This window comes from Microtus ochrogaster, chromosome 8, assembly GCF_000317375.1.
Source record: "Microtus ochrogaster isolate Prairie Vole_2 chromosome 8, MicOch1.0, whole genome shotgun sequence".
NCBI classification, from domain to species: Eukaryota; Metazoa; Chordata; class Mammalia; order Rodentia; family Cricetidae; genus Microtus; species Microtus ochrogaster.
Window position 1 is genome coordinate 35,173,450 of NC_022015.1, and position 22,355 is coordinate 35,195,804.

Consider the following 22,355-nt stretch of genomic DNA (forward strand, 5'->3'; position numbering starts at 1 on the left):
ATAAATAAATAAATAAATAAATAAATAAATAAATAAATAAATAAAAAAGGGGAGTAAGAACTGGGAACGGTGACTCACAATTGCAGTCCCAGCACTTAGGAGGCTGAAACAGGGTGATTCTGTGAGTTTGGGACAAGCCTAGATCACATACGTAGCAAGTTCCAGTCTGGCCTTGGCTATAAAGTAAGAAGGTATCTCAAAAACTAAAATAAAATAAAATAAACCAAAATAAAGCAAGGCTGGGCTGTGGGTAAGTTGGCAGAATGCTTGCCTAGCATATGCAAAGCCCTGGATTCCATCCCCAGCACTTAGGGGTCGAGGCAGGAGGATCAGAAGTTCAAGATTCTCTTCATCTAGTGAAGAGCTTGAGATCAGCCTGGACTACATGAGACTCTGTCTCAAAAACAAACAAACAATAAAAAACTAAGGCAAAGGAGCAAGAACGTCAGCCTGTACTTCAAACAGACCAGATGTCCTAGTCGGAGCCTGAGACAAGATAAAGGAATGTTTTGAAGAGGGATTTGCAAGCAAAGAAAAACTCTGTTATCATTATGAACAGCTGAACCAAGGGTTCTGAACCATCAGAAGTGCGCGAGATGGAGCCATGGAGGCTCCCTTGGGATTAGAGCAGAGCTGAGACCTGATGGCTTGAAGATGCTGTCCAGAGCTGGCTGGGTGGTGTGCTCTGAGAATCCCAGCAACTGTGGAGGCTGAGGCAGGAGGATCATGTGGCCAGGCTGGACTACACAGTGACACTTTATCTCCTCCTTCCCTCCCCAAAGAAAAGTATACCATTCAAAATGGAAATTTTTATTTTTAAAAGCTAATTTATTACTATTATTTGTGCGTGGAATGTGTGCTTGTGAGTTTACCATTTTACACATGTCAAGGCCGGAGAACAACTTTTGGGAGTTGGCTCTCTCTCCCATGGAATTTGGAGATCTCAGGTGGTTGGGCTTGCATAGCAAACATTTCTGCCCACTGAGCCATCTTGTCAGCCTCTAAATTGAAAAAGAAAATCAAACATGATAAAAAAAAATAATCCAACGAAAGACTCACAGGACCATTCTGGAGAATGTATAAAAATAAAACCTGTCACTGAAAGACAGTCAAGGGCTGAGGGCTACTTACTGGTCTTGTGTTCCAATCCTCAGTTAAAGAGGAAGTCTGGGAACACCATGTAAGACCATAGTGGTAGCCACAGGGACCCATTGGGTCCACACAGTGGGTAAAGACAGGCTTAGCCCCGTGGGGGTGTGGGCAAGGGACTCAAGCCTTGGTGCAAGGTAAATTGTGAGTAGCAGAAGGCACAAGGCGAGGTGCCTGGGATGAGGAGCACCCTGACCAGACACCAGGGGGTGCTCAGGTGTCAGATTGGAGAGCCTGAAGACTTGACTAACAGGATTCTTTGTTAATGCCTAGTGATGGGCTCAGGGGGAAGAGCAGGAGCCTGGCTGCAATGTGGCTAAGCAGAGAATCTTGCTAAAATAAGCAGTATTTATCGTCCACAGAAAACTCAAGGCAGTGCTAGGAAAAAGTGGCAATTGCACCAAATCAGAAACCTAGGCTGAGTGTGGCAGCAGGTAGGACATGTGTGTGATCCTAGCACTTGGGAGGGAGAGTCCAAAGAATCCCAAATTTGAGACCAGCTTGAGTAACACTGTGAGTTCAAGACCAGCCTGGGCTACACAGGCTGTCTCAGAAAACCAAAGGTTGGGCAGGGTGGGCGCAGGGAGAAGAAGAAAGAAAGATTTCTGAACACTCACCCATCAAGGACCAAAGATCAGGCTTTGGTCATAAAGAATTCTACACCACTGAAGCATCTGACCCACAACTCAGTCACTGAGACAAAGCCCAGAAGGTACAGGCTGGATGGAGGGGAGCAGCACACAAAAGGGGAATGCAGCAAGATACCACCCCCATACAAACTCAAACCATTTTATATGGAAGAGGTGGACTGGGCTGGGTGAGGGTCAGTGGCAGCACACTTGCTCCATTATGCACAAGGCCTTGGGTTTGAGCCCCAGAAACTCAAAAAAAAAAAAAAAAACCAAAAACCAAACCTAAACTAAGCTAAAAAATTTATCATATGTGCTTGGACTTGCAGAGCGTGGCAGAATTCAGATGAAGGGTCCCTGGAGCCCTGCAGGGGAGGGAACGTGCGGGCCAAGGGGCCACACAGAGCCTAGGGGTGCATTCCTTACGTTCCTTGTCTTGCGCCAGCGCTGGACAGGCGGGTGGAGGCTTTTCCTGTTTTAATTATGCCTTCTGTACGTCTCAACAGTTAAACAGTTCAATAATTACTTTCTATGGAGGGAAGGACATCGCAAAAACTCTATCTTTATATTCACAAGCAAACAGAACAAAAACTCCAGTAACTAGGGAAAGACATAAATAAACCCTATCTTTGTCTGTCCAGCCAGTAAAGCCCTGAGCCCCCAGCTCAGGCAGGAACCACGCACGGATGCCTGCTTTTGCCATTACGGCTCTACCCGGGTCTGAAAACCCAAGACAATGCGAAAAGATGTTCAACGGAAATAAGATGTATAACTTCTGGAAAGGAGGAGACCGAAATACCACATTCTTGCGGCCCCCAGAGAACCAGCGGAAGAGTTCTCAGGATGGACGAGGGGTTCAGGGAGCAGTCAGATGCAAAGTGTGCATTGTAAATCAATATATTTTATTATTTTCCACCAGTAACTAGCCAGAAGATACAGAAGAGGGGAAAAAGTTTCCGTTTAAAAAAAAAATCATAAAAACAACAGCCGAAACCAAAGGCATAAAAGTATTTAGACACGATCCTCCTGAGAACTGTTCTGGTCTACAGAAAGAAAATTTCAAACTACTAAAACATGCTAAAATAAAACTTAAGGAAAAAATAAAACCAGGAAAAAAAAATCATGCTTTTGCACAGAGAGTTTGACTCTTAAAATGATCATTTATTTTTCCAAAATTAGTGCATACTGTATGACTTACCAGATTTTTAATCAAAATTATTTTCGATTTGATTGTCTGCTTGCTGGGATTCACGTAGTCTAAACTGACCTTGGACTCATTACGTAGCCAAACCTGCCTCCACCTTCCAAGCGCTGGGATGGTAAGTTGGTGCTCCAGTGTTCAGGATCAAGCAAAATCTGCATAGAGTTTTCTTGAGGGAAAGGTTGAGCCAGGGGTAAGATAGCCTTTGTAGTAACAAATCTAAGACTCAACACAGAGGAAATAGGCAGAAGCCACGGAGAAAGCGCAGGGTCCAGTCTCCTAAGGTGTGTTCCCTGCCTGCTGCAAGGCACAAAACACCCTTGCTCTTTGTCTCCTGTGACCCTCACAGCAAAGGAAGTGGACCCTACCATCATTTGGATTCCCAAATGAGCGGCACACGGAAGCTCAGGCCAGTCCCCACAGAGCTCCCAGACCACCCAGCTACCAAGTGACAAGCTCAGCAGGAACAACCTGGCCATGCCTTCCATGCCCTCGGCTTTTCTCCACTATAGTGTTCATCCTTTTCCCACAGCGTGTATCAGCATACAACTGTGAACACATGAGAGTTTGGGGAGGGGGTGTAGGGGCCGCCCAGTTGAGAAGGGGATATATTTAACAGAGGAGGATGGGAAAACAAAATATAAATTTGGGAAGAAAAACATAAGAGAATGAGATTTTTGCTCTATGCCAATAACTAGAGGGAATTGGGAAGTTCAGCAGAAGAAAGATTGTCAAAAACCAAATCCAGGTGGCTGAGATCAAGGTACATTGAATGTGTGAAATGTTCAAAAAATAAATAAAATAGTATTTTAAAACAAAATAAAAATTCAGATGGACAGTAAAATCTGGTTTTGTTTGTTTTGTTTTCAAGCTGAGAAGCATTTTCCCCAGCTTAAAACAAACAAACAAAAAAACAAACAAACAAAAAAAAAAACAGAATTGTGGAGGAAAAGGAGGTTAGTAAATTCTACTTCTTAAAAGTTAGTGTTTTTGAAAGAGTCTCAGGTAGCCCAGGCTGGTCTCGAACTCACTGTGTAGCCCAGGCTGACCTTAAACTCATTACGTTGCTCAACCTTGAACCTCTGATCCATCTGCGTCCACTGCTGGGAAACTTTAAATTTCTATATGTCAAAACATTGTCCACCAAAATGAAAAGACGTATTTCCACTCCTGGCTAAAATGGAGTAACAGAGACCGGATTTACCCGCCTGCCTGCAGCAGCCAACAAAACAACAGAACAAAACAAAACAAAACAGACACAAAGCCATGAAACAATGGTGTCTAGGGCCAGCACATCAGCTGGCAAAGACAATGACCCCTGTGCAACGGAAACGTCTAGGGGCCTCTCGCTGCCCAGCTCTCTTCCCTGAGAGAATTCCCAGGCCTTAGGCAGGAAGGGAGCAAGGTGGAGCCTCGGATACTTGAGTGAAAGAGCTGAGCAGAGGGTCTGAGGGACTGAGGTAACTGGAGTTCAAGAGACAGCCTGGGGAGGGGGGAGGGCAGCGCTGCACAGTGGGAGAACCTGGGGTCCTGCAATCACATAGCAAGCATGGCTGGGGCCAACACTGAGCCTGGGAAACAATCTTCTGAGCCCCACAGCTTCCCAGGCCCAGGAATGGTGGTTGTTCCCACCAGCCAGGGCAGAGGGCTGCAGGATCACAGGTCTTGGGGCTGGGAAACTTTGCCCAAGACTTAGGGACCTTTGGCCTGGAGCTGAACATTCTTCCAGACCTGCCTGTGAGAAATCATAAAAACAAGACCTGAAGGATCCAACTCCCAACTCCCCCCGCCCAACCATCCCCTGCCTCTGTGTATATTTTGAGATAGGGTTACAGCCTGCTTACTCAGTTTCTACAGTGCTAGAGATCAAACCCAGAGCTTCGTGTGTGCTGGGCATGCAGTCTATCAACTACAAAGCTCAAAAATATTTATAGAAATGTAAAGATATTAGGCACTTGCTGAGGCAAAACTCAGGATGTCCAGGGTCCCATAAAACCCATCAAGCAGAAACAAAGCAGGAAAGGGGCAGGGGTCACCAGGCCAAAGCAAATGGGGTGAAGCTGAATGAGACCCCAAGGTACCCCACTGAGACAGACTGCAGGGGGCACAGCTGGAAGGCACTGATGAAAAAAAAAAACCGGGACGAAGAGATGAAAATAAGTTCAAATCAATGCAAAGTGGAGTTGGGGGTAGGTGGGTAGGGGGCCATGGGACAAAACAAACAGCTATGAAGACTGCAGGCTGAAACTGGTCCTGAGCAAATGGCAGGGCAGGCCAGGGGCGCTCACATAGAATGTGTGCTTAGCCCGCACAAGGCCCTGGCTTCCATCTTTAGCATCCAAAACACAAAGTCAGACAAAACTAAGTGGTAGGTCCAAATATCCCAGGTAAGAAACAGACTGCAAACTGAGGCTGAGGTGTAGCTAGAACCGTAGAGCACCTGCCCGGTAAGCACGAAGCCCTGGGTTCAATCCCCAGCACGGCATAAATGCAGGGTTGTGGTGCACAGCTGCCATCCTGGGAATACATGTGACAAACCAACAAAACAGTTACTTTTTCTTATAACAGCCCATACTCATACTCCTGGGTGTGCTTTTTCCTTTCTTCTTTTTTCTTTACTTTAACCCTTGTGCTTAAAATCATTTAAAACATCTTTTTAGAAACTAGAGAGAAGGCTCAGTTGTTAAAAGCACTTGCTGCTTTTTCAGAAGACCCGCGTTTGACTCCCAACAGCCACATGGCAGCTAACAACCATCTGTAACTCCAGTCCCAAAGGATCCAATGCCTTTTTCTGCCTTCTGGGGACACTGCACTCACTTGGTGAACAAACATACATACAAGAACACACTCATACACACAAAATAAAAATAAATTTAAAATAAAATAATTTTTTTAACAGATCCAAATCTGTTTCATACTGGCAAAGAAAGAAAGGAAGGGGGAAATCAAGCTTGCCAGACTGGATGTAACAACAGCAAAAACAAAAAAAGTTGCCCCCCTTCCACCCCCTCACCCCACTCCCCCATCCCCAGCACCCCCCACCATCCCCCTAGTGCTTTAAATGTAGACACAAATGGTTTAAAAGAAATAACAAAGTTTCAAATGATGCCAGCAGAAACTCAGAGAATTGAAAGGAAGAATAAAGGAATCCCCAGCTGAGCCAGGCTGCAATGTGCCCAGTGTGCCATGACCATCCCAGCACTGGAGAGGCTGAGGCAGGAGGATTGGGAGTGTGAGGCCAACTCAGATTATATAGTGAGACATTGTTTCCGAGAAAGAAAGGGGTGAGAAGCTCTGGTTGGTGGTCTAACACTTTAGTGACTGTCTCCCAGTAATTAACAGCACAAGACGGCGGAAAACCAGCAAACCTGGGGTGGACCTGACCATACAGTCACCTTAGGTGGCCTGATTGACAGTGGCAGGGTGTCCCCTCCGAGGCACCTCTTCCCAGTGTGTAGAAAGTACCCACACACACCGGCCCCAATTCCGGGCCTTTACATTAGCCTTAATAGGTTGAGAAGGATTCAAGCCCTATAAAGTATGTGCTTTGACCATAATGGAATTAAATTATAAATCAATAACAGAAAGATCCTTGGAAAATCCCCAAGTATTTGGAAACTCAATAACATACTTTTAAACAAGAAAAAACTCAACAAGGAAATTGGGGAGTGTTCTCAACAGGATGAAAATGAACACCCAGCGCTGAGGGCTAAGAAATGCCACTCAGGAGGCACTCAGGGGAAACGCTTGTCGCCTGAAGGCCTGTGTGAGAAACTGAGAAAGGGCTTGACCCGGGGATCTCAGCTCTCACGTCTCAGAACACAGAAAAAGAAAAACAGCCTGACCAAAGGAAGCGGGAGGAGGGAAATGGTCCAGCCGGGAAGTGGAAGCTGGGGGGTCCAAAAAAAAAAAAAAAAAAGCAATGAGAAAAATCAAGAAACCCCAAACCTGGTTCTTAGAGAATCAGTACAATTGATCAACCTCTGGCCAGTGTGATGAGGTGGGGGTGAGGGACCTAGAAATTGCCACCATCAGGAAAGAGGGAGGGTGGCACCATTACAGCTTCTAAGGAAATATTTTGAACAACTTTATGTTAATAAGACTGACAAGTTAACTAAATGGATACATTTCTTGAAAAACTCAAAATGCCAGAGCTGTCAGAGAAGCAGGACCCTGGGAGAGCTCACAGTACAGAAAGTAACTCAAGCCTTTCCACCCAAACCCCCCAGGCGCATGGCTTCTCCAGAAGAATCTGACCAAATATTTAAAGAAGCTAGAATAGCCATTACATACATTCTTCAAAGAATAAAGAGGAGAGAGGTACCTCCCAACTGCACAAGGCCAGATTATCCTATACAAAATCAATGTCTTTATAAGAAACCAAAAGCGTGGACCCCAGCAGAATCCAGCACTCCATAAAAAAGCGAACGCATGGTGATCAACTGTGGTTCATTTCAAGAACTAATGAAAAATTACTCTAACACTGGAAAATCAAAGCGATCCATTGTATGAGGAACTCAAGGAGGAAAAACACAACTGCCCTTTGGTTGTTTGAGACAGAATCTCAGGCAGGCCCACACTAACCATGTAGCCTAGGTTAACCTCAAACATCTGACCCTCCCACCTCCACCTCTTGAGTGTTGGGATTCTTAACCACCCACGAGGCCCAGCTGACATGATCATCTCATTAGGTATGGGAATGGCATTAGCAAACATTCATTCCTGACTTAAGGGGGAAAACAGCGGCTCTCAGCAGTGGTGTGGAGAGAATTCCCTCAGCTCCTCCAGGAGGTCCAAGGCAGCCCTCCCCGCTGCTGAGAACCAGAAGGGGCCTGGGATAGCTGACGTTCCCCAGGCCCCTGCTGTGCCCTCTGGCATTTCTCTGTTGGGTTTACTCTCTTGGGCAATCCAGGAGAAGCGGCTACAAATATGAAGGTAAAGTTGAACATGGTTTTGTTTACGGATTACAAGGGCATCTTATGTGATAAAATCTACACCCCCAAAATTGCAAATATCGGATTGGTAAGGTTGCAAGAGACAAGATGGATACACAAGGTCAAGTTTATTTCCACGGAATGGTCTGGCATTGACATCTTCAAGATGTCACTTTCCAGTGATATAAAAATACTCCATGCTTAGTTCTGGCCGTGTGAGATACCAATGCCTTGAAAAGAAAAAAAGGAAAGAGAAGAAAAGAAAAGAAAAGAAAAGAAAAGGAAAAAAAAAACAGAACTGAAGGACATCCTTGAATAAATGGGGCTGTTGAGGGCTAATGTTGATAAGCAGCCCATTTCTCCCTGAATTTGTAAAAATTAACTGGCGACTGTAAAATTTAAACTGATGGAGAAACCTGCTGAGACAGATAAAATTGTTCTTGTCAGACCCAAACAACTTGAGAGCCGGGAAGCAATAAAGACCTCCTGCCTGACTGGCTGAGATAACTACTTTCTCAGGCACATTCTGAAGGCCCACCAGAGATTCCTTCTCATTCCACACCCCCATCGCCTCTGCGCGTATGCACAGATTTTTGCAACAAAGTTTATCTTTAACATTCTTTAAGCCTGCGGCAATGCCTACAAGACACTTTGGACAGAACACATAACCCCACCGAGGTACCTCCACCAAGGAGCTGGCGCCAAAGCCGCCCCTGGATTTTCAAGATTGACCACTGAACTTTGTTCCCAGGGAGCTTACGTAAATGTCTCCCTTTTTGTGCTCTTAAAAACTTCCCGTTCGTCCAACTTTTGAATGCATGCATACTTTACAGTGGCACCAGAGCTTCCTTACAATGTTCTGCAGATGAGATCCCCTGTAAATATCATCACTGATGATGTTTTTGTGGACAGATGGCCCCAAACAGTCCAAACATCCTTGAACAAGAACAATAAAATCAAAGAGCCCATATTCTGAGAACAAAAAACTCTATAACAGGGTGGCATGGGTATAAAACACCGGAATAGGTCAAAGGAACAAGATGGTCCAGAGATGCGCACGCAAGGACTTGAAAACAAAACATTTTTTACCGCATGTTCTTATTTATTTTATGTGGAGGGTACGCACGACACAGTGCTTAGGTGGAGGTCAGAGGCCAACTCTTGGGAGTTGGTTCTCTCCACGTGGGTTCTGGGAATCCAGTTCAGGTAGTCAGCTCACATAGCAAGTGTCTTTCCTACTGAGCTGTCTCTAAGGCATCTAGGTGCAAAACCACTTGTTTGAGAAAATTGGCTAGAACAACTGAATATCCAAAACCAAACAAAAAAATGGAAAAAAAAAGAAAAGAAAAATAGCAAAGTTCATACCTTATACTGGATGTAAAGTCTATTTACAAAGGAATAGTAGGAATAGACTATAAGAGAAAATCTTTGTGGTTGGGGGTCATTCAAAGAATGGTAACTACAAGGAGGCTGAGAAGACAAGCTAGGAGCCAAGAGAGATCATCTCTGCATAGCATGCAATTCATTAGGTCTGATACAGGACCCTTCAGGAGCTCTCAAAAATCAATGATCAGAAAGCAAACACCCCAAATGCAAAATGTTTGGCCAAGATCTGAACAGCAAGACAGGCAGATAGAAGCTGGTCAAGCAAATGTGGGGCTGGAGAGATGTGAAGTGGAGACTCGGTCACACTAGACACTACAGGGCAGACTGAAATGAGATCACCAAGGCCAGCTGGGCAGGATGGCTCACACCTGTGATCTCAGCACTGTGGAAGCAGGGCAGAATCATTTTGGATAGTTTGAGGCTAGCCTGGTCTACCCAGTGAGATCCTGTTTCAAAAAGTCAGAAGAGCCAGATGTGGTGGTACCTGGCATGATTTTTATTTTGGAACATTCTACTAGGAAGGCGGAGGCGGGTGGATCTTTGTGAGTTCCATCCAAGAGTACATTCTGTCTCAAAAACAAATAAATAAACAAGCCAAAAAAGGGTTAGAAATGTATGTAGCTCAGCTGGTAGAATGCTTGCCTAGCATGCCCAGCATGTTCAATGCCCAGCACTGCTTAAAACAGCGTGGTAATGCATGCTTGTGAACTCATACTCAAGAGGTAAGGGTAGGAGGGTTAAGAATTAAATGTCATCTTGGCTATATGGTGAGCTAAATGGCATGAGATTCTGTGTCTATCTATCTATTTATCTATCTGTATATACATATAAATACATACACACACATATATGAGGAAGATTTAGAGGAGGAAGAGAAAGACAAAGTGGCAGAGACTGGGGAGGACAGATCACTAGGGTAAAAACACTGACTGTATAGCAACCTGGGAACCTGGGAGATGAATCCTAGCAGAAATGCACCGTGAAAACTGTCAGACAGAAGAGACCACACCCTACAAGCTCATTCACGTCAAAAATGGCAGGGAGCAAGGGTCCAAGGAGATGTGGGAAGGACCACAAAACCATAGGGATGCTTCGTTGGCATCTCACACAGCAATCTGTGTTAACACAAATCCAAATGCCCACCGTAAATATGGCCTGTCAATTATACATTATGAAAGCCACCTTCAAATTAAAAGGCTAATGACAAATTGGAAAAGAGGTGTGTCTGTGAGTGCGCGCGCGCATGTGTGTGTGTGTGTGTGTGTGTGTGTGTGAGTGACAGGGTTTCTTATAGTTCAGACTGGTGTCCAACACATTATGTAACTGAGGATGACTTCAGACTTCCGGTCCTCTTGCCTCCACCTCCTAAATTGTGGGATTACAGGCGTGCCCCACCATGTCTGGTTTATCCAGTGTTGGAGATGTGGCTTGCTCAGAAGCCACAACCACTACATTTGAGCCATAATGGAGCCGAGGTTGGTGTTAGGAGGATCTGGTGTATCCCCTGAAGTCCTCCCCTACACTGTCCATCTTCAGTCCCAGAATCATCTGACACCCTATTTGAAAATTCCAACCAGAAGAGAAATGTGGCACCTTGGTGGGACAGGCTTGCGGTAGGTAGGCAGTTGAGGTGGCATAACATTCCCGTTTACAACGTGTCCCAAGATGAGTTGCTCATGACTCTCCAAAGGCCCTTACTCTCTCTTTCTTTTCCAAGCCATAAGGAACGCGGCTCCCAGACACTGTGGCATCATCTCCCTGCTCTGCACCTTCTTCATTCCTAGTCCCTTCTACTCCTGCCCTTTAGGGAGTCTTTTCTCCCCGAGTTATACACCATCTATTACTTACATGGTTGCCTCTTACTTGAATGCTCTCTTCCCAAGGGATGTCTCGGAGCCATCTCGTTTGAGATCAGGCCAACAGGATAATTCAGTTTGGGTAAAGGTGCTTGTCTCCAAGCCTGATGAACCTAAATTCAATTTTCGAGACCCATGTGGTCTATCAAGTCATGGCCGGCTTTGAACTCAGCTTTGGGCTACAAGCTTGAACCAATCAACTGGCAGCTTAAAATATAGCTTCCAATAATGCTTAATAAGGAAACACCAACGCGGGACTTTTCTGGTTCTCACGTCTCCTCTTCTAACCAGTGGCCTCTTAGAAGAGATGTGGAGTGTGTGTATGTGGGGGTGCACAGGGCCGTGGTAAGGCAACAAGAGAGGAAGGGGGAGAAAAGTCTGACCTCGAGATGTAGGGAAAGAGGCCTCAGAACTCAGGCTGGGTTAAGACCATCTGCTGCTAGGGCAATGATCTATCCAGCCAGCAGTCTCGTGTGGGTCATAACCACACTCAGTGCGTATCATAACACAGGAGGCCTAGATATGGGCATATGGGAAGGGACCTCTGTTCATTATCTCATTACTCACCTTCAATTCCTTCATCCTGGGTAATCTCAATGGTCATTTTCATCACTAAACAGGTGGGGAGAGGGGAGGGGTGTAGTTCAGATGCTCCTCGAACAATGGTTCTCAACCTGTGGGTTGTGACCTTTTTCCCAGGGGTCTCCTAAGATTGTGGAAAACACAGATATTTATATTATGATTCATAAGAGTACAAAAGTACAGTTATGAAGCAGTAACAAAAATAATTGTATGGTTGGTGTCACTACCGCCTGAGAAACTATTAAAGGGTCACAGTCTTAGGAAGGTTGAGACTCACTGTGCTAGAGTGACCACTGTTCTACCCAGCTAGAAACACAGAGCACTAACCGGCTAGGGAACCAGAGCCTCCTGGGGGTCCACTTAGAGAGTGCCTGATATCTCCACCCATGCTTCCTCCCCACAACCAGCCTCAAAAAGCAACTATGTTGCCATGGGGTAAAGATAGGAAGCTGGGAGGCGGGGGAGCTGGAAACCAGCAGAGGAGACCGTGTAGGGGAAGTGGGGCCCACAAGCAGGAAAAAGCTGCAATACCAAGCCAGGGGCAGGAGCTATGGACAGGGGTCCCTTAGTAAGGGCCAGGTTAGAGGGTCCCTGGCCTGCAGGGCAGACGGCCAGTGAACAGAAAGGCCTAAGAAAGCTAGTGGCCTCTTGAAGGAGGTGTGGCCAGGGGCTCCTGGGACAGGGAGTATGCAGGGCTGCTGGGCTGCAAATGTGGCTGCGCAGCCAAGAAAGGGAGGGAAGGAGAAAGGAGGGGGTCCTGGGAGTCTAGCCTGGGAGGGAAAACAACCCAGTCCGGGTTGGGAGAGGGGCCTTAGACCTCAGACAGGAGGTCCAGCCCACCCCACCCTTCCCAATCTCTGCTGCCTAGGCTGTGACTGACTTGTTGAGGAGGACTAGGGTCCTGTGTGGACTGGGGGATGGGGTAGCCTCTTGATGTGCTTGTTGTAGGAGGGAAAGGGACAAAGAGGTGGGCATAGAGGAAGGCAGTGTGGATGTTTATACAGCTAGGTGGTGAGACACAGGGTAGGGGCTGGACAACCAGGCCTCGGTGAGCCTTGTGGGGTGGATTGATGCAGTCGAGAAAAAGTGGAGTAGGAACAAAGGTAGTGCTGGACTACCTACAGCAAGGGGGGAGGAGGAGGTTCATAGGGTAGATTTGGGGGTGCAGAGTGTATGACAGTGCTTGGCGAGACCATGCAATGTTGGGACGGGGAAGCAGGACAGTGGGTAGGTGCCCTTTGTAGAATCTACCAGCCAGCAGTGCAGAAGTGCGGGGTGGCTCATGGCAAAGCGCCGTGCCCTTGTGGATGGGAAAGAACGTGGGTGTAGGTTGCCTACAGGCTGATTATCAGGGAGGTACAATGTACACCGAGTTGTGCGCGGGATTCTGCTATGTATGGGTCTGGGTGAAAAAAATGGGTGCAGTGTGCACGCGGGCTTTTTGCGGGTTCGGGTGAGGGGCGTGGCTGTGTATTGTGTGCCAGTCCTCCGGAGAGGCGGGGTGAACTGTGCAGGGGCGGGGCCCGGGCAGTTGGCGGTACATGGGTGGGGGTGGGGATTTGCGGGACACCGAACGTGCGGGGCCCTGCGGTGCAGGGACAGGGGTAGCGCGGCCTCCGGAAGCGAGGGGGCGCTGTGCCAACGCGGGCACTGTGCGGGACGTCGCTCCTTCCGGCCCGGGAGGTGCGGCTGCCATGGCGCGGAATGTGTTGTGAGTAACGTCGTCGCCGGGCTGAACGGGCAGCACAGGCCAGGTCGGGTGGGCGCGGGGCCCGGGCGGTCCCGAGGACCGGAAGCAGGAAGCAGGAGGCGCCCGCACTCGGCTGGTTTCTCCGCAAAGGTCCACGCGGCAGAGCCACCGCTGTGTAGTGTACTGGCTGTCAATCACAGCCAACAGCGCGGGTCTGCTCTGGCAAATAGCCAAAGCTGGGCTGAGATCGGCCGGTGCTCGCAGTACTCCTGGTCCAAGCTCTCAAAAGTTGCTGCATTCACAGATCTCCACGTGGCCAGCAGGGCTGGCCTCCCACAGTCTAAGCAGGAAACACGTGTTCACTGAACACGTGACCCACTGGATGGGTGGCCCTGGGTTGAGCATTAATGTGGGTTTGGGGGTTCTCATGGAGAAGGGATATGGGGAACCTTGCACACAGCTGGGGAGAGGATTGTAGGAATTGCCTGGTGGGCACCCGTGTGATTTTTTTTTCGCAGGCTGACTTAGGAGGGACAAGAGCCCTCAGAACCATGGCCGTGTGAGCCTGTTTGGTTCAGCTCCCGTGCTCACCCCCTGGCTTTGCAGGGAGCTAGTGGGACCCATGTGTGAATGGTTGGTGGTGGGTGAAGACTGAGATCAGGGATAAGGCCTGAGCTACCGAAAGCAAATCACAGCCTAGTTACCACTGAGGAGGAGACCCAAGAGTTTCACTTGAGGTACGCTGCTGGTGAAGAATAACAGGAAGGAAGTTAAGGGAACCCTGAAAAGCTAACATCAGAAGAGCAGCAAGGCTGGGACCAAGAGGAGGCTGCAGTTTTTCTAGGGGAGTCACCAGCCCTGGGACACACACCCAGCAGGCAGTTTGTGGGGAGAGCTGGTGGATAATGGCAGATCTAGGGAGAACAGAGAAATGCAAATAGTTAACATGGCCCCATGTGGTTTCTGGACCTCTGTTCTCAGGTCCTAATCTTGAAGATTCAGAGACTAGGAAGTTTAGTGTGCACTGTATCCCCCTCCCCCCACACACACCTTTAAGGAAGGTCTTCCCAATTTTCTCCTCATGCTATGCCACAGTTGAGCCTTAACTGATAACGTGAGGCCATCTTGAGTACCACAATTGACCTGTACTTCAGGGCTCCATATCCCCCTTTTCTTTCAGGAGCTTCTCCCTGACCCCTTTGCTTCCTGTTCCTGAAGGCACAGAGTTCAAGGTCCTCTCAGGGAGGCTCTACCAGAGCATCGGCAGCAATCTCTAGGCCACTAGTCTGGCAACAATGTATGGATTTGATCACTGGGTTGGCTTTTGAGCTATCAAGTTTAGCAAACATTTAGCTACCTTACGGGTCCTGCCTCAGAGGCTCCCAGCAGGCTACCTTCAGAGTCATCTGAAACCCAGGTATCTGCTTCTCAGCCCTGAACACACACACACCCGTGCCTGTGCTCCCAGGTTTGACCCACATGGCACACTGCTGGCTATCAGTGGGAACTATAGGCGGTCCTGTGTACCCACCCTCCACCTGGACATCATGGACCGTGCACCTCTAGTAAATCCACAGGCCTTGAGTTTCTCCACTTCATGACAGTTCAGTGGGCTGGGAGGGTGCAAGGCCACCAGGAAGAGATTCTGCTTTGTCTGATAAGGGTGAAAAACAGTGGCTACCCCAAATCCTTAACAGCTTCTGCCTGTTTGGGTAGTTTTAGGAGTTCAGTGAGGTGCTGCCAGCTTGGAGCACCATGTTGGAAACACTGTTTTCACCAGCCTCCGGCCCATTGGTCTCCCTCTCAAGGAGCAAGGGCTCTTCTGTGCTGAGGGGGAGAATAAAGGGGTCCTTCTCCCAGGCCATGGGGATATCCAGAAGCAGGAGTTGGTAGGCCTTCAAAAGACATGGTACCTTCAAGTGGAGTACCACCACCACTCTGTTCATGAGGTCCTCCCTCCTTTGCTCTCTTGCATTTTTACAAGCTGGGACTACGACCATTATTCTGCTACCATGCCACACCATAAGCCTCAGCTCCTTTTTTTTGTTTTTGTTTTTTAAGCTGCCCCATTGTCCTTTCCGTAGGCAAGTTGTAGTGTCCATAACCCTGGCACCCCAGAACGGAGGCTAAGGACTGAGAAGCTTCTTGTCTCCCTCCTGCCCACACATCCCAACCCACCCCTGCACTGATCAGACCATGCAGTAGGGACAGGCCCTGTGACGTCCATGTCCTGATACAGGTCTTGTGTATAACAGCCCCCAGCCTGCCTTGACCCTACTGGTGTGAGTAGATACATGAGCCTGTAGCTCTGTGTGTGTGTGTGTGTGTGTGTGTGTGTGTGTGTGTGCGTGCGTGCGTGTGCGTGTGCGCGTGCATGTTGCCCTAACCCCCTAATCTCTCCTGAGCAGGTACCCCCTCTACCAGCTGGGTGGCCCCCAGCTCCGTGTATTCCGAACCAACTTCTTTATCCAGCTGGTGCGGCCTGGTACTGCCCAGCCTGAAGATACTGTGCAGTTCCGGATCCCCATGGAGTAAGTCAGTCCCAAAGGAATTTGGGGGCTGGGAGCAGCCTCTAGGATGTAGGTCCTGTCCTGTTTTCTAGCTCAGCTCCCCAGGGCCAGGCTTTTCCTGTGGTGGAAAGACCTGGGGCCACTTTGCTTGCTCAGCAGATGGTGGAGGGGCCTGGTGTTTGCAGAGCTCCAGGCAGCCAGAGAGCAAGCATGCTTTTGGCTGCTTTCCTGGCTCGCCCTCCACCTGGGGAAAGCTTAACAGAAAGCCTGAGATGTGTTGAATTCTTGCCTCCATCCTTATCCCAGGAAAGGAGTCCCCGGAGGCTGGGTTGGAGCATGCCGAGATTTGCAGAGCTTCTGGATTGTTAGCCCGAGCTCCTCACCTCCTCCTGCTCAGTTCATTGGGCCACTTTTTTAGGAAGGCACAGTGCAATCCCAACTGCTGGTGCTTCTCTGAGTCCTAAAAGCCTCAGGAATCCGCTCAGCTTGGGGAGAAGGGGTAGGGGGGCAGAGGGAGATACCTATAGAAGCTGGGGTAGGGTCTCTTCAGCCTTACAGACATGCACAGGAGCTTATGGTGGCCAGGGTTGTGCTGAAAGCCTATGTGGGCTTCATCTACCCTGCCCTAGAGGCCCCTTTCTAGCAGCAAACATCTCTTAGCTCACAGTAACAAGTCTTTAGTCTCAGGCCCGATACTCTACATTTTATCAGAGTGAGCCCAGCTTGCTCCTGGTGATGATCAAGGACCCAAGAAGAGAGGACCAAGTAAACCAAGCTGATGAAACCAAGCTCTCATTGCCCTAACTTAGCCCTGTGTCCGGAGAGAGGACAGTACTGAGACTCAGATCCATCTGGTCACAACCGCTCCTGAACTCTCATCCTTATCCTTGGGTAGGATATCTTTCTTTGTATCTTTTATCTAGGCTTAGCTCAGACTTGTTTTCTTTCTGTCTCCTCCAGGATGACCAGGGTGGACCTCCGGAATTACCTTGAGCAAATTTACAATGTTCCTGTGGCTGCTGTGCGCACGCGGGTGCAGCATGGTGGGTACCAGTGTTGGTGACTTGCCTCCAGGATACAGCCCTGTGTCTACTCCACGTCTCTAGACTCTCCATGAGGGGCTTGGGTGACTTGCCAGAGTCACATGGGGCTCATCAGTGGAAGCCTGCCCCTAGTCCCTTGCCTTGTAGTTCACTGAAGGTCCTCAGAACTTTTAGCTGTGACCCTGAATTGTCCTCTGCTCCTTTGACCCAGAACCACCTTCTTAGCCTGGGCTGGTCTCTAGTAGGTCTCCACAGTTCCCTCCTGTAGTAGGCCCTGATGTGGCCCATCAGTGGCAGAACCAGTGGCCAGGGTTGGCTGGCAATACTGCCCCTGAGAAGTACCCTCCTTAGAGAAGCTACATTTCACCAGAGAGGAAAGAGGTCCTTTTTATTCATTTAAAATCTTTTGTTGTCATTTCTATTTTCAAAGACTATTTTTACCTAAACATAGAAACTGGTTTTGGTGACAATCCTGGGAGATCTGTCTGAGATCCCTCCTGGTCCTCAGTCTGCCCTTTGAAACCCCCACCTCTAGATGAGATCCGAGACTTTGCTGGAAAATGGTTCCTAGACTGTGGGGCTGATCAGGGGCCAGGAGCTAAGGTGGGGTCTGCTGTCCCCTCACAGGCTCCAACAGGAGGAGGGACCACAAGAACGTAAGAATCAAGAAGCCGGACTACAAAGTGGCCTACGTGCAGCTGGTGAGTAAGAGCAGCCCTGTTTCTGCTCCTTGTCACAGCTGGGTCCTGGGGCTGTTTGTGCAATACACTCCACCTTTCACTCCACCTTTCTGGGACTTAGACCTAGAGACCTGGGGAGGGAGAAGCCGAGGTGCACCTCCGCAGAGCTCAGGAAGTCCATTCCTTCTTTTGTGGTAATGGCCAGTGCCTTGGCTTTGAGTTTGGTGAAAACAGAAATCAGAGGACGGATGTGAAAAGTCACAGCCCTGTGATGATGACCCTTGGGCAGATCCTGGTGCCTGGTGCAGAGCTGATGTTCCCCTAGGAGCCCAATGCAGTGAAGAGGTCGAGATCTCTGGGGCACAAGGGCCCTGCACATCCCGTTGTTAGTCCTAGCATGACAGTGATTCCACCAGTACAGGCACCAGAACCTGGGGTCCGGGGAGAGAACTTCTAGCTGGAGCCTTTATTCACTGAGATGCAGAGTTCCAGCAAGTATCAAGCATTTTCAAGCCTGCTTTTGCTCTCCTATCTCCTGGACCCCAGGTCTTTGAGACCAGATTTTAAACCACCACCCTTCAGTCTGAGTGTCCAGGAAGAATCCCCTTTGACCTCTGGGAATCTTGGCGGGAAGACTCCACTCGGCAGGGTCCATTAACTAGCTCCCTACTGCTTGAACCCCACAGGGGGGCTTCCTCCAATTTCTCTAGTTTCAGTGTAAACAGCCCTCCAGGGAGCCCAGCCGCTGCAGCCGGCCACTAGATGGCAGTCATGCTATTAAGAACTGGCTCCTCTCACCCCGCCTGGGCTGGATGGCTGTTTGTTCAAAGACCCTGTGAGGGAGGTAGCTTTGCTGAAAAAAGAGCCACAGTTGTTCTAAACAGGGCCTAATATTTGCTGTGCACAAAATCAGCCATGCAGGTGGGAAAAGAAGGCCCATCTAAAGGCCTGTCTGTGTGTGCACACTGGGTGTTGAATCCACCCATCTGTCTCTGTCTTGGCCTGTGGGGCCACATCCACATGCTGGCATTTGCCACAAGTCACTTCAGAGACAGCTACAGTTACAAGTGGCTTTTGAGACATCTGAGCCCCTACATTCCCCCCTCAGCCCACCACGCTCGTGAAAGCTGGACTCTGTCGTTCTTAGATCTGGTGTCTGCAGCTGCCCTCAGACATGTCCATCTTCCTCTGTGAAATTGTGATAAATGGGGGCCCATCATCTCCCCACTGGGAAAGGCTTCTCGACCAGAATTAAAATTTGTAACGCACCCCGTTTCCCAGCTCCAGTCTAGAAATGGTTAGTGTTTGGGACTTCCAGGCTGTATCTGCAAAGACCGTCTTTGTCTTCTAGTGTGGGGTGGGGGGCTTCTGGTAACCGCATCGTGAGGCTCAGGAAGGGGCAACCAGAGAGACAGTTCATTGTGAGTGTGGAAGGGAAAAGGCGGGTCCCACATGGTGGGCGTCCACATTTCTCTTCTGACAACCTGATAAACATCTTTTTGGTCGGGTGGGGAGGGAGCCTTAGCAAGCTCTCAGTCCCCACATAACAAAAAGAGCATTGACCGTGTTTACACAGAATGGTGTTTGACTGAGTGGTGCACACAGACCCTGAGCCCTAGGCTCCAGAATAAATGCTATGGGCAGGCACGGTCCAGTCCAACAATGGCCCTTGGGGCCCTGGGATTACTGGAGCCAGGACTGGCTTCTCCACTTTTCCCCTTGGCCTTTTTTCCTTTCATGCCTTGGGCCCCTCAAAACCGGCTCTCCCTCCTTGGAGGGTGGGTGGCTACATTTTTTAAAAAGTATGAAGTAATTATCTTTAGAGATATTCCTCAGAAGTCTCAGAAGTCATACGGGCACCCGTAGATGGTGAAATAGGTCCCTTGCTTGTTGTCTCTGCTCTTTCCCAATACCGCCCGCATAGTCTGTCTTAGCTTTGTCACTGGACCTTAGGCTATCAATTTGGGCTCCAGCTGCCACCAAACCCAGCTGTCAGTTCTAGGTGTACAATCAGCTCTGCTTCTGAACTACTGCCTCTTTTTTTTTTTTATTGAAAAGCTCATACTAGCCTTGAAACTCCTTGTGTGGCCAAGGATGGCCTAGAACTTCTGATCCCCTTGCCTCCATCTCCCCAGTGCCATTACAGCACCAGGCATGAGCCACCCCAAGTTTTTGTAGTACTAGGGATCAAACCCAGGGCCTCATTCATGCTAGGCAGGAACTCTACTAACTAAACTATCTACCCAGTCCCAAAGCAAGTCTTTGGGGGCCAAGTGCACACCTCTGGCAGAGCTTACTAAGGGGCCCCAGATTCAGAATTCCCTAGTTGTCCACATACGAGACAAGAGGGAACGGTAGGAGGGGTCTCTGCCTCCAGCTTGGCTCTTTTGTGCCCCTTCCTTCTTAAACCTCTTATCTTGGAGATGTTAGCAGGCTGCAAGTGAGCCTCCCAGCCCTGTATCTGCCTAGAGCCTTGCAGAACTAGCTCATTTCCCCTCCCAGGGCCTTCACTGGTGCTGGCCCACATGCTTGGGGCCCCAGGCTGGGACGTGGCCATGCTGACACACTCTGAACTTCTAGTGAAAGACGTAAAAGCAGTTAATTTGCAAAGCCAGGCTTGATTTATAGACTGCTGCGTATGTAGGTTCCCTGTGCGTCGTGTGCATTTTATTTGCCAAGTTCGGAGCCTGGAGGAGCGCGGCCTTTAATGTGGCTGAAGGCTTTTAGATATTTTGGATGGAAAAAGTTTTAGCATGGCACCAGACGTCATTTGTGTCCTGTTTTTCTGCTCCTAGTTCCTGCCCCCAGTTCCACCGCCTGCCGCCTGGTGAATGGGCCTTTGCTGGACTACTTTTAATGAGCCCTGGGCTGGTGCAGACCCCTGTAAAGAGATAATGTCCATGAAAAGGGCCATTGTCCCAGTAATAGCCTGCCGCTGATAGATAAAGGTTGAAGGGCTGGCCTGCAAGGTGTTTGTTTTCCCAGCAGGAACCCGGCCTAGAGACACTGGTGGCTCATCATCCTGTTGTTTTGTCATCCAGAGTCCAGGATTGCTAGCCTTTAGGCATGGAAACCCTCAGTAGGATAGGGAGGCCAGCCTCCCGCCCTCTACTAAGCCCCTGTTTTTCTCTCCAGGCCCATGGGCAGACCTTCACCTTCCCAGATCTTTTTCCAGAGAAAGAGCCCAGTCCTGCAGACCCTCTGGAAGAGGAGCCTCAGCAGCAGAGGCAGAGCAGCGACCCCCGGTGCCCTGGTATCCCTTCTTGGTTTGGCCTATGACCTGTGGGACTGGACCACAGACCTAGTAAGCACAGTAGTTCTGACAAACTCAAATAAAAATCCTTTGTGGAGAAAGAACTGGACACTTTGCTTTCTGTCATGGATGGTGACTCTGGATCTTTGACACATGTGGTGCAGGAGGCCTGGCAGAGGGTAGAACTGAGGCAGGTCAGCTTTCTGGGACACCGACAGCAGTGTGAACGTTCATGCCTGATAGGACTCAGGAGCTCAGGGTGGCTCTGTGGGTGCAGAAGCCCACTGCCAGGCACGTGTTTGAGCCCCAGGAAACAGTCGCAGATTGGAGCCCTCATTGGGGGGAGGAGGGAATCGCCTGTCCAGACAGGTTTTGGTGTGATACAATGGCAGGAAGGACCAGAGAGGGATGGTGAGCAGGAAGGATGTGGAAGGGCATGAGGGAGATCAGAGGCAGATCTTCAGGCTTCAGGACCTGTGTCATCGCAAGGAGACAGCCAGACCAGACCACCATGACCAGAGGCTATAGGTGATGAGACATGAAAGAGCAGCATGGAGCCAGTGTGAGCCCAGGGACCGAGATTACAAGGAGCAGAGGGCCTGCAGGATTGGTTGCTAGATAAAGACCCTTGCCTGTAAGTCTGGAGACCAGAGTTTGATCCCTAGAGCCCATGGAAGGGATGTGCGGCAGAGTAGACCCCACAAAATTATCCTCTGGTTTCCACACATATGTGTAACACACCCCCCCACACGCACCCATCATATATACACGGACAATAACTTTTAAGATTTTAAAGAAGGAAAGTCATGTGCCTTTAGCTGCATCGACTGGAATCTTGAGAGTATGCGTCTATCGATTATTTTTCAGCCTTGATTCCTGAGTGTGTGTGTTTGGGTTTTGAATTTTCATGACAGGGTTTCTCAGTGTAGGCCTAGCTGTCCTGGAACTTGCTTTGTAGACCAGACTGGCCTCAATCTCATAGGTCTGTCTACCCCTGCTTCCCAAGTACAGAGATTAAAGATGCGAGCCACCAAGCTGGCCCTAGTTTGTGTTTGTAACTGCGTCTTTATAGGACTGTGTCTAGGTGTCAAGGTGTCTGTCGTTCACTGACTGACTGTGTGGGTCTCTGCCTGTGTCCAGTATTACGTGTGTTAATATATCTGAGAATATGACTGTTTCTCAGAGCTTGTGTGTCTGGTTCTGTGACTGTGTGTCGAGGTATGTGTCCGAAACTGTGACAGTGTGTGTGTGTGTGTGGTTCTGTGACTGTGTGTCGAGGTATGTGTCCGAAACTGTTTCAGTGTGTGTGTGTGAGAATGTGACCATGACTGTGTGTCATTGTGTTTTGGTGTGTATGTGTGTCTGTGACTTTGTCAGTGTGTGGATCTGAGTATATGTGTGTCAGCGTGTTTCAAACTGTGTTATTGTGTGTGTCTGAGTGT

General features: G+C 49.0%; 1 protein-coding gene across 1 annotated transcript; it reads left to right on the forward strand.

The window, feature by feature from the left end:
- The first annotated feature begins 13,354 nt into the window (after positions 1-13,354).
- Positions 13,355-21,019, forward strand: Mrpl23 (mitochondrial ribosomal protein L23). Its single transcript, XM_005351569.3, has 5 exons — positions 13,355-13,448; positions 15,836-15,958; positions 16,898-16,980; positions 17,608-17,681; positions 20,796-21,019. The coding sequence occupies exons 1-5, from the start codon at positions 13,432-13,434 to the stop codon at positions 20,937-20,939; spliced, it is 441 nt and encodes a 146-aa protein (XP_005351626.1). The 5' UTR covers positions 13,355-13,431; the 3' UTR covers positions 20,940-21,019.
- The last annotated feature ends 1,336 nt before the right edge of the window (positions 21,020-22,355 follow it).

Coding starts and splice junctions, on each gene's coding strand:
- Mrpl23 (XM_005351569.3), top strand. Junction 15,959..16,897: donor CAGTTCCGGATCCCCATGGA/GTAAGTCAGTCC, acceptor TGTCTCCTCCAG/GATGACCAGGGTGGACCTCC. Junction 17,682..20,795: donor AAGTGGCCTACGTGCAGCTG/GTGAGTAAGAGC, acceptor TTTTCTCTCCAG/GCCCATGGGCAGACCTTCAC.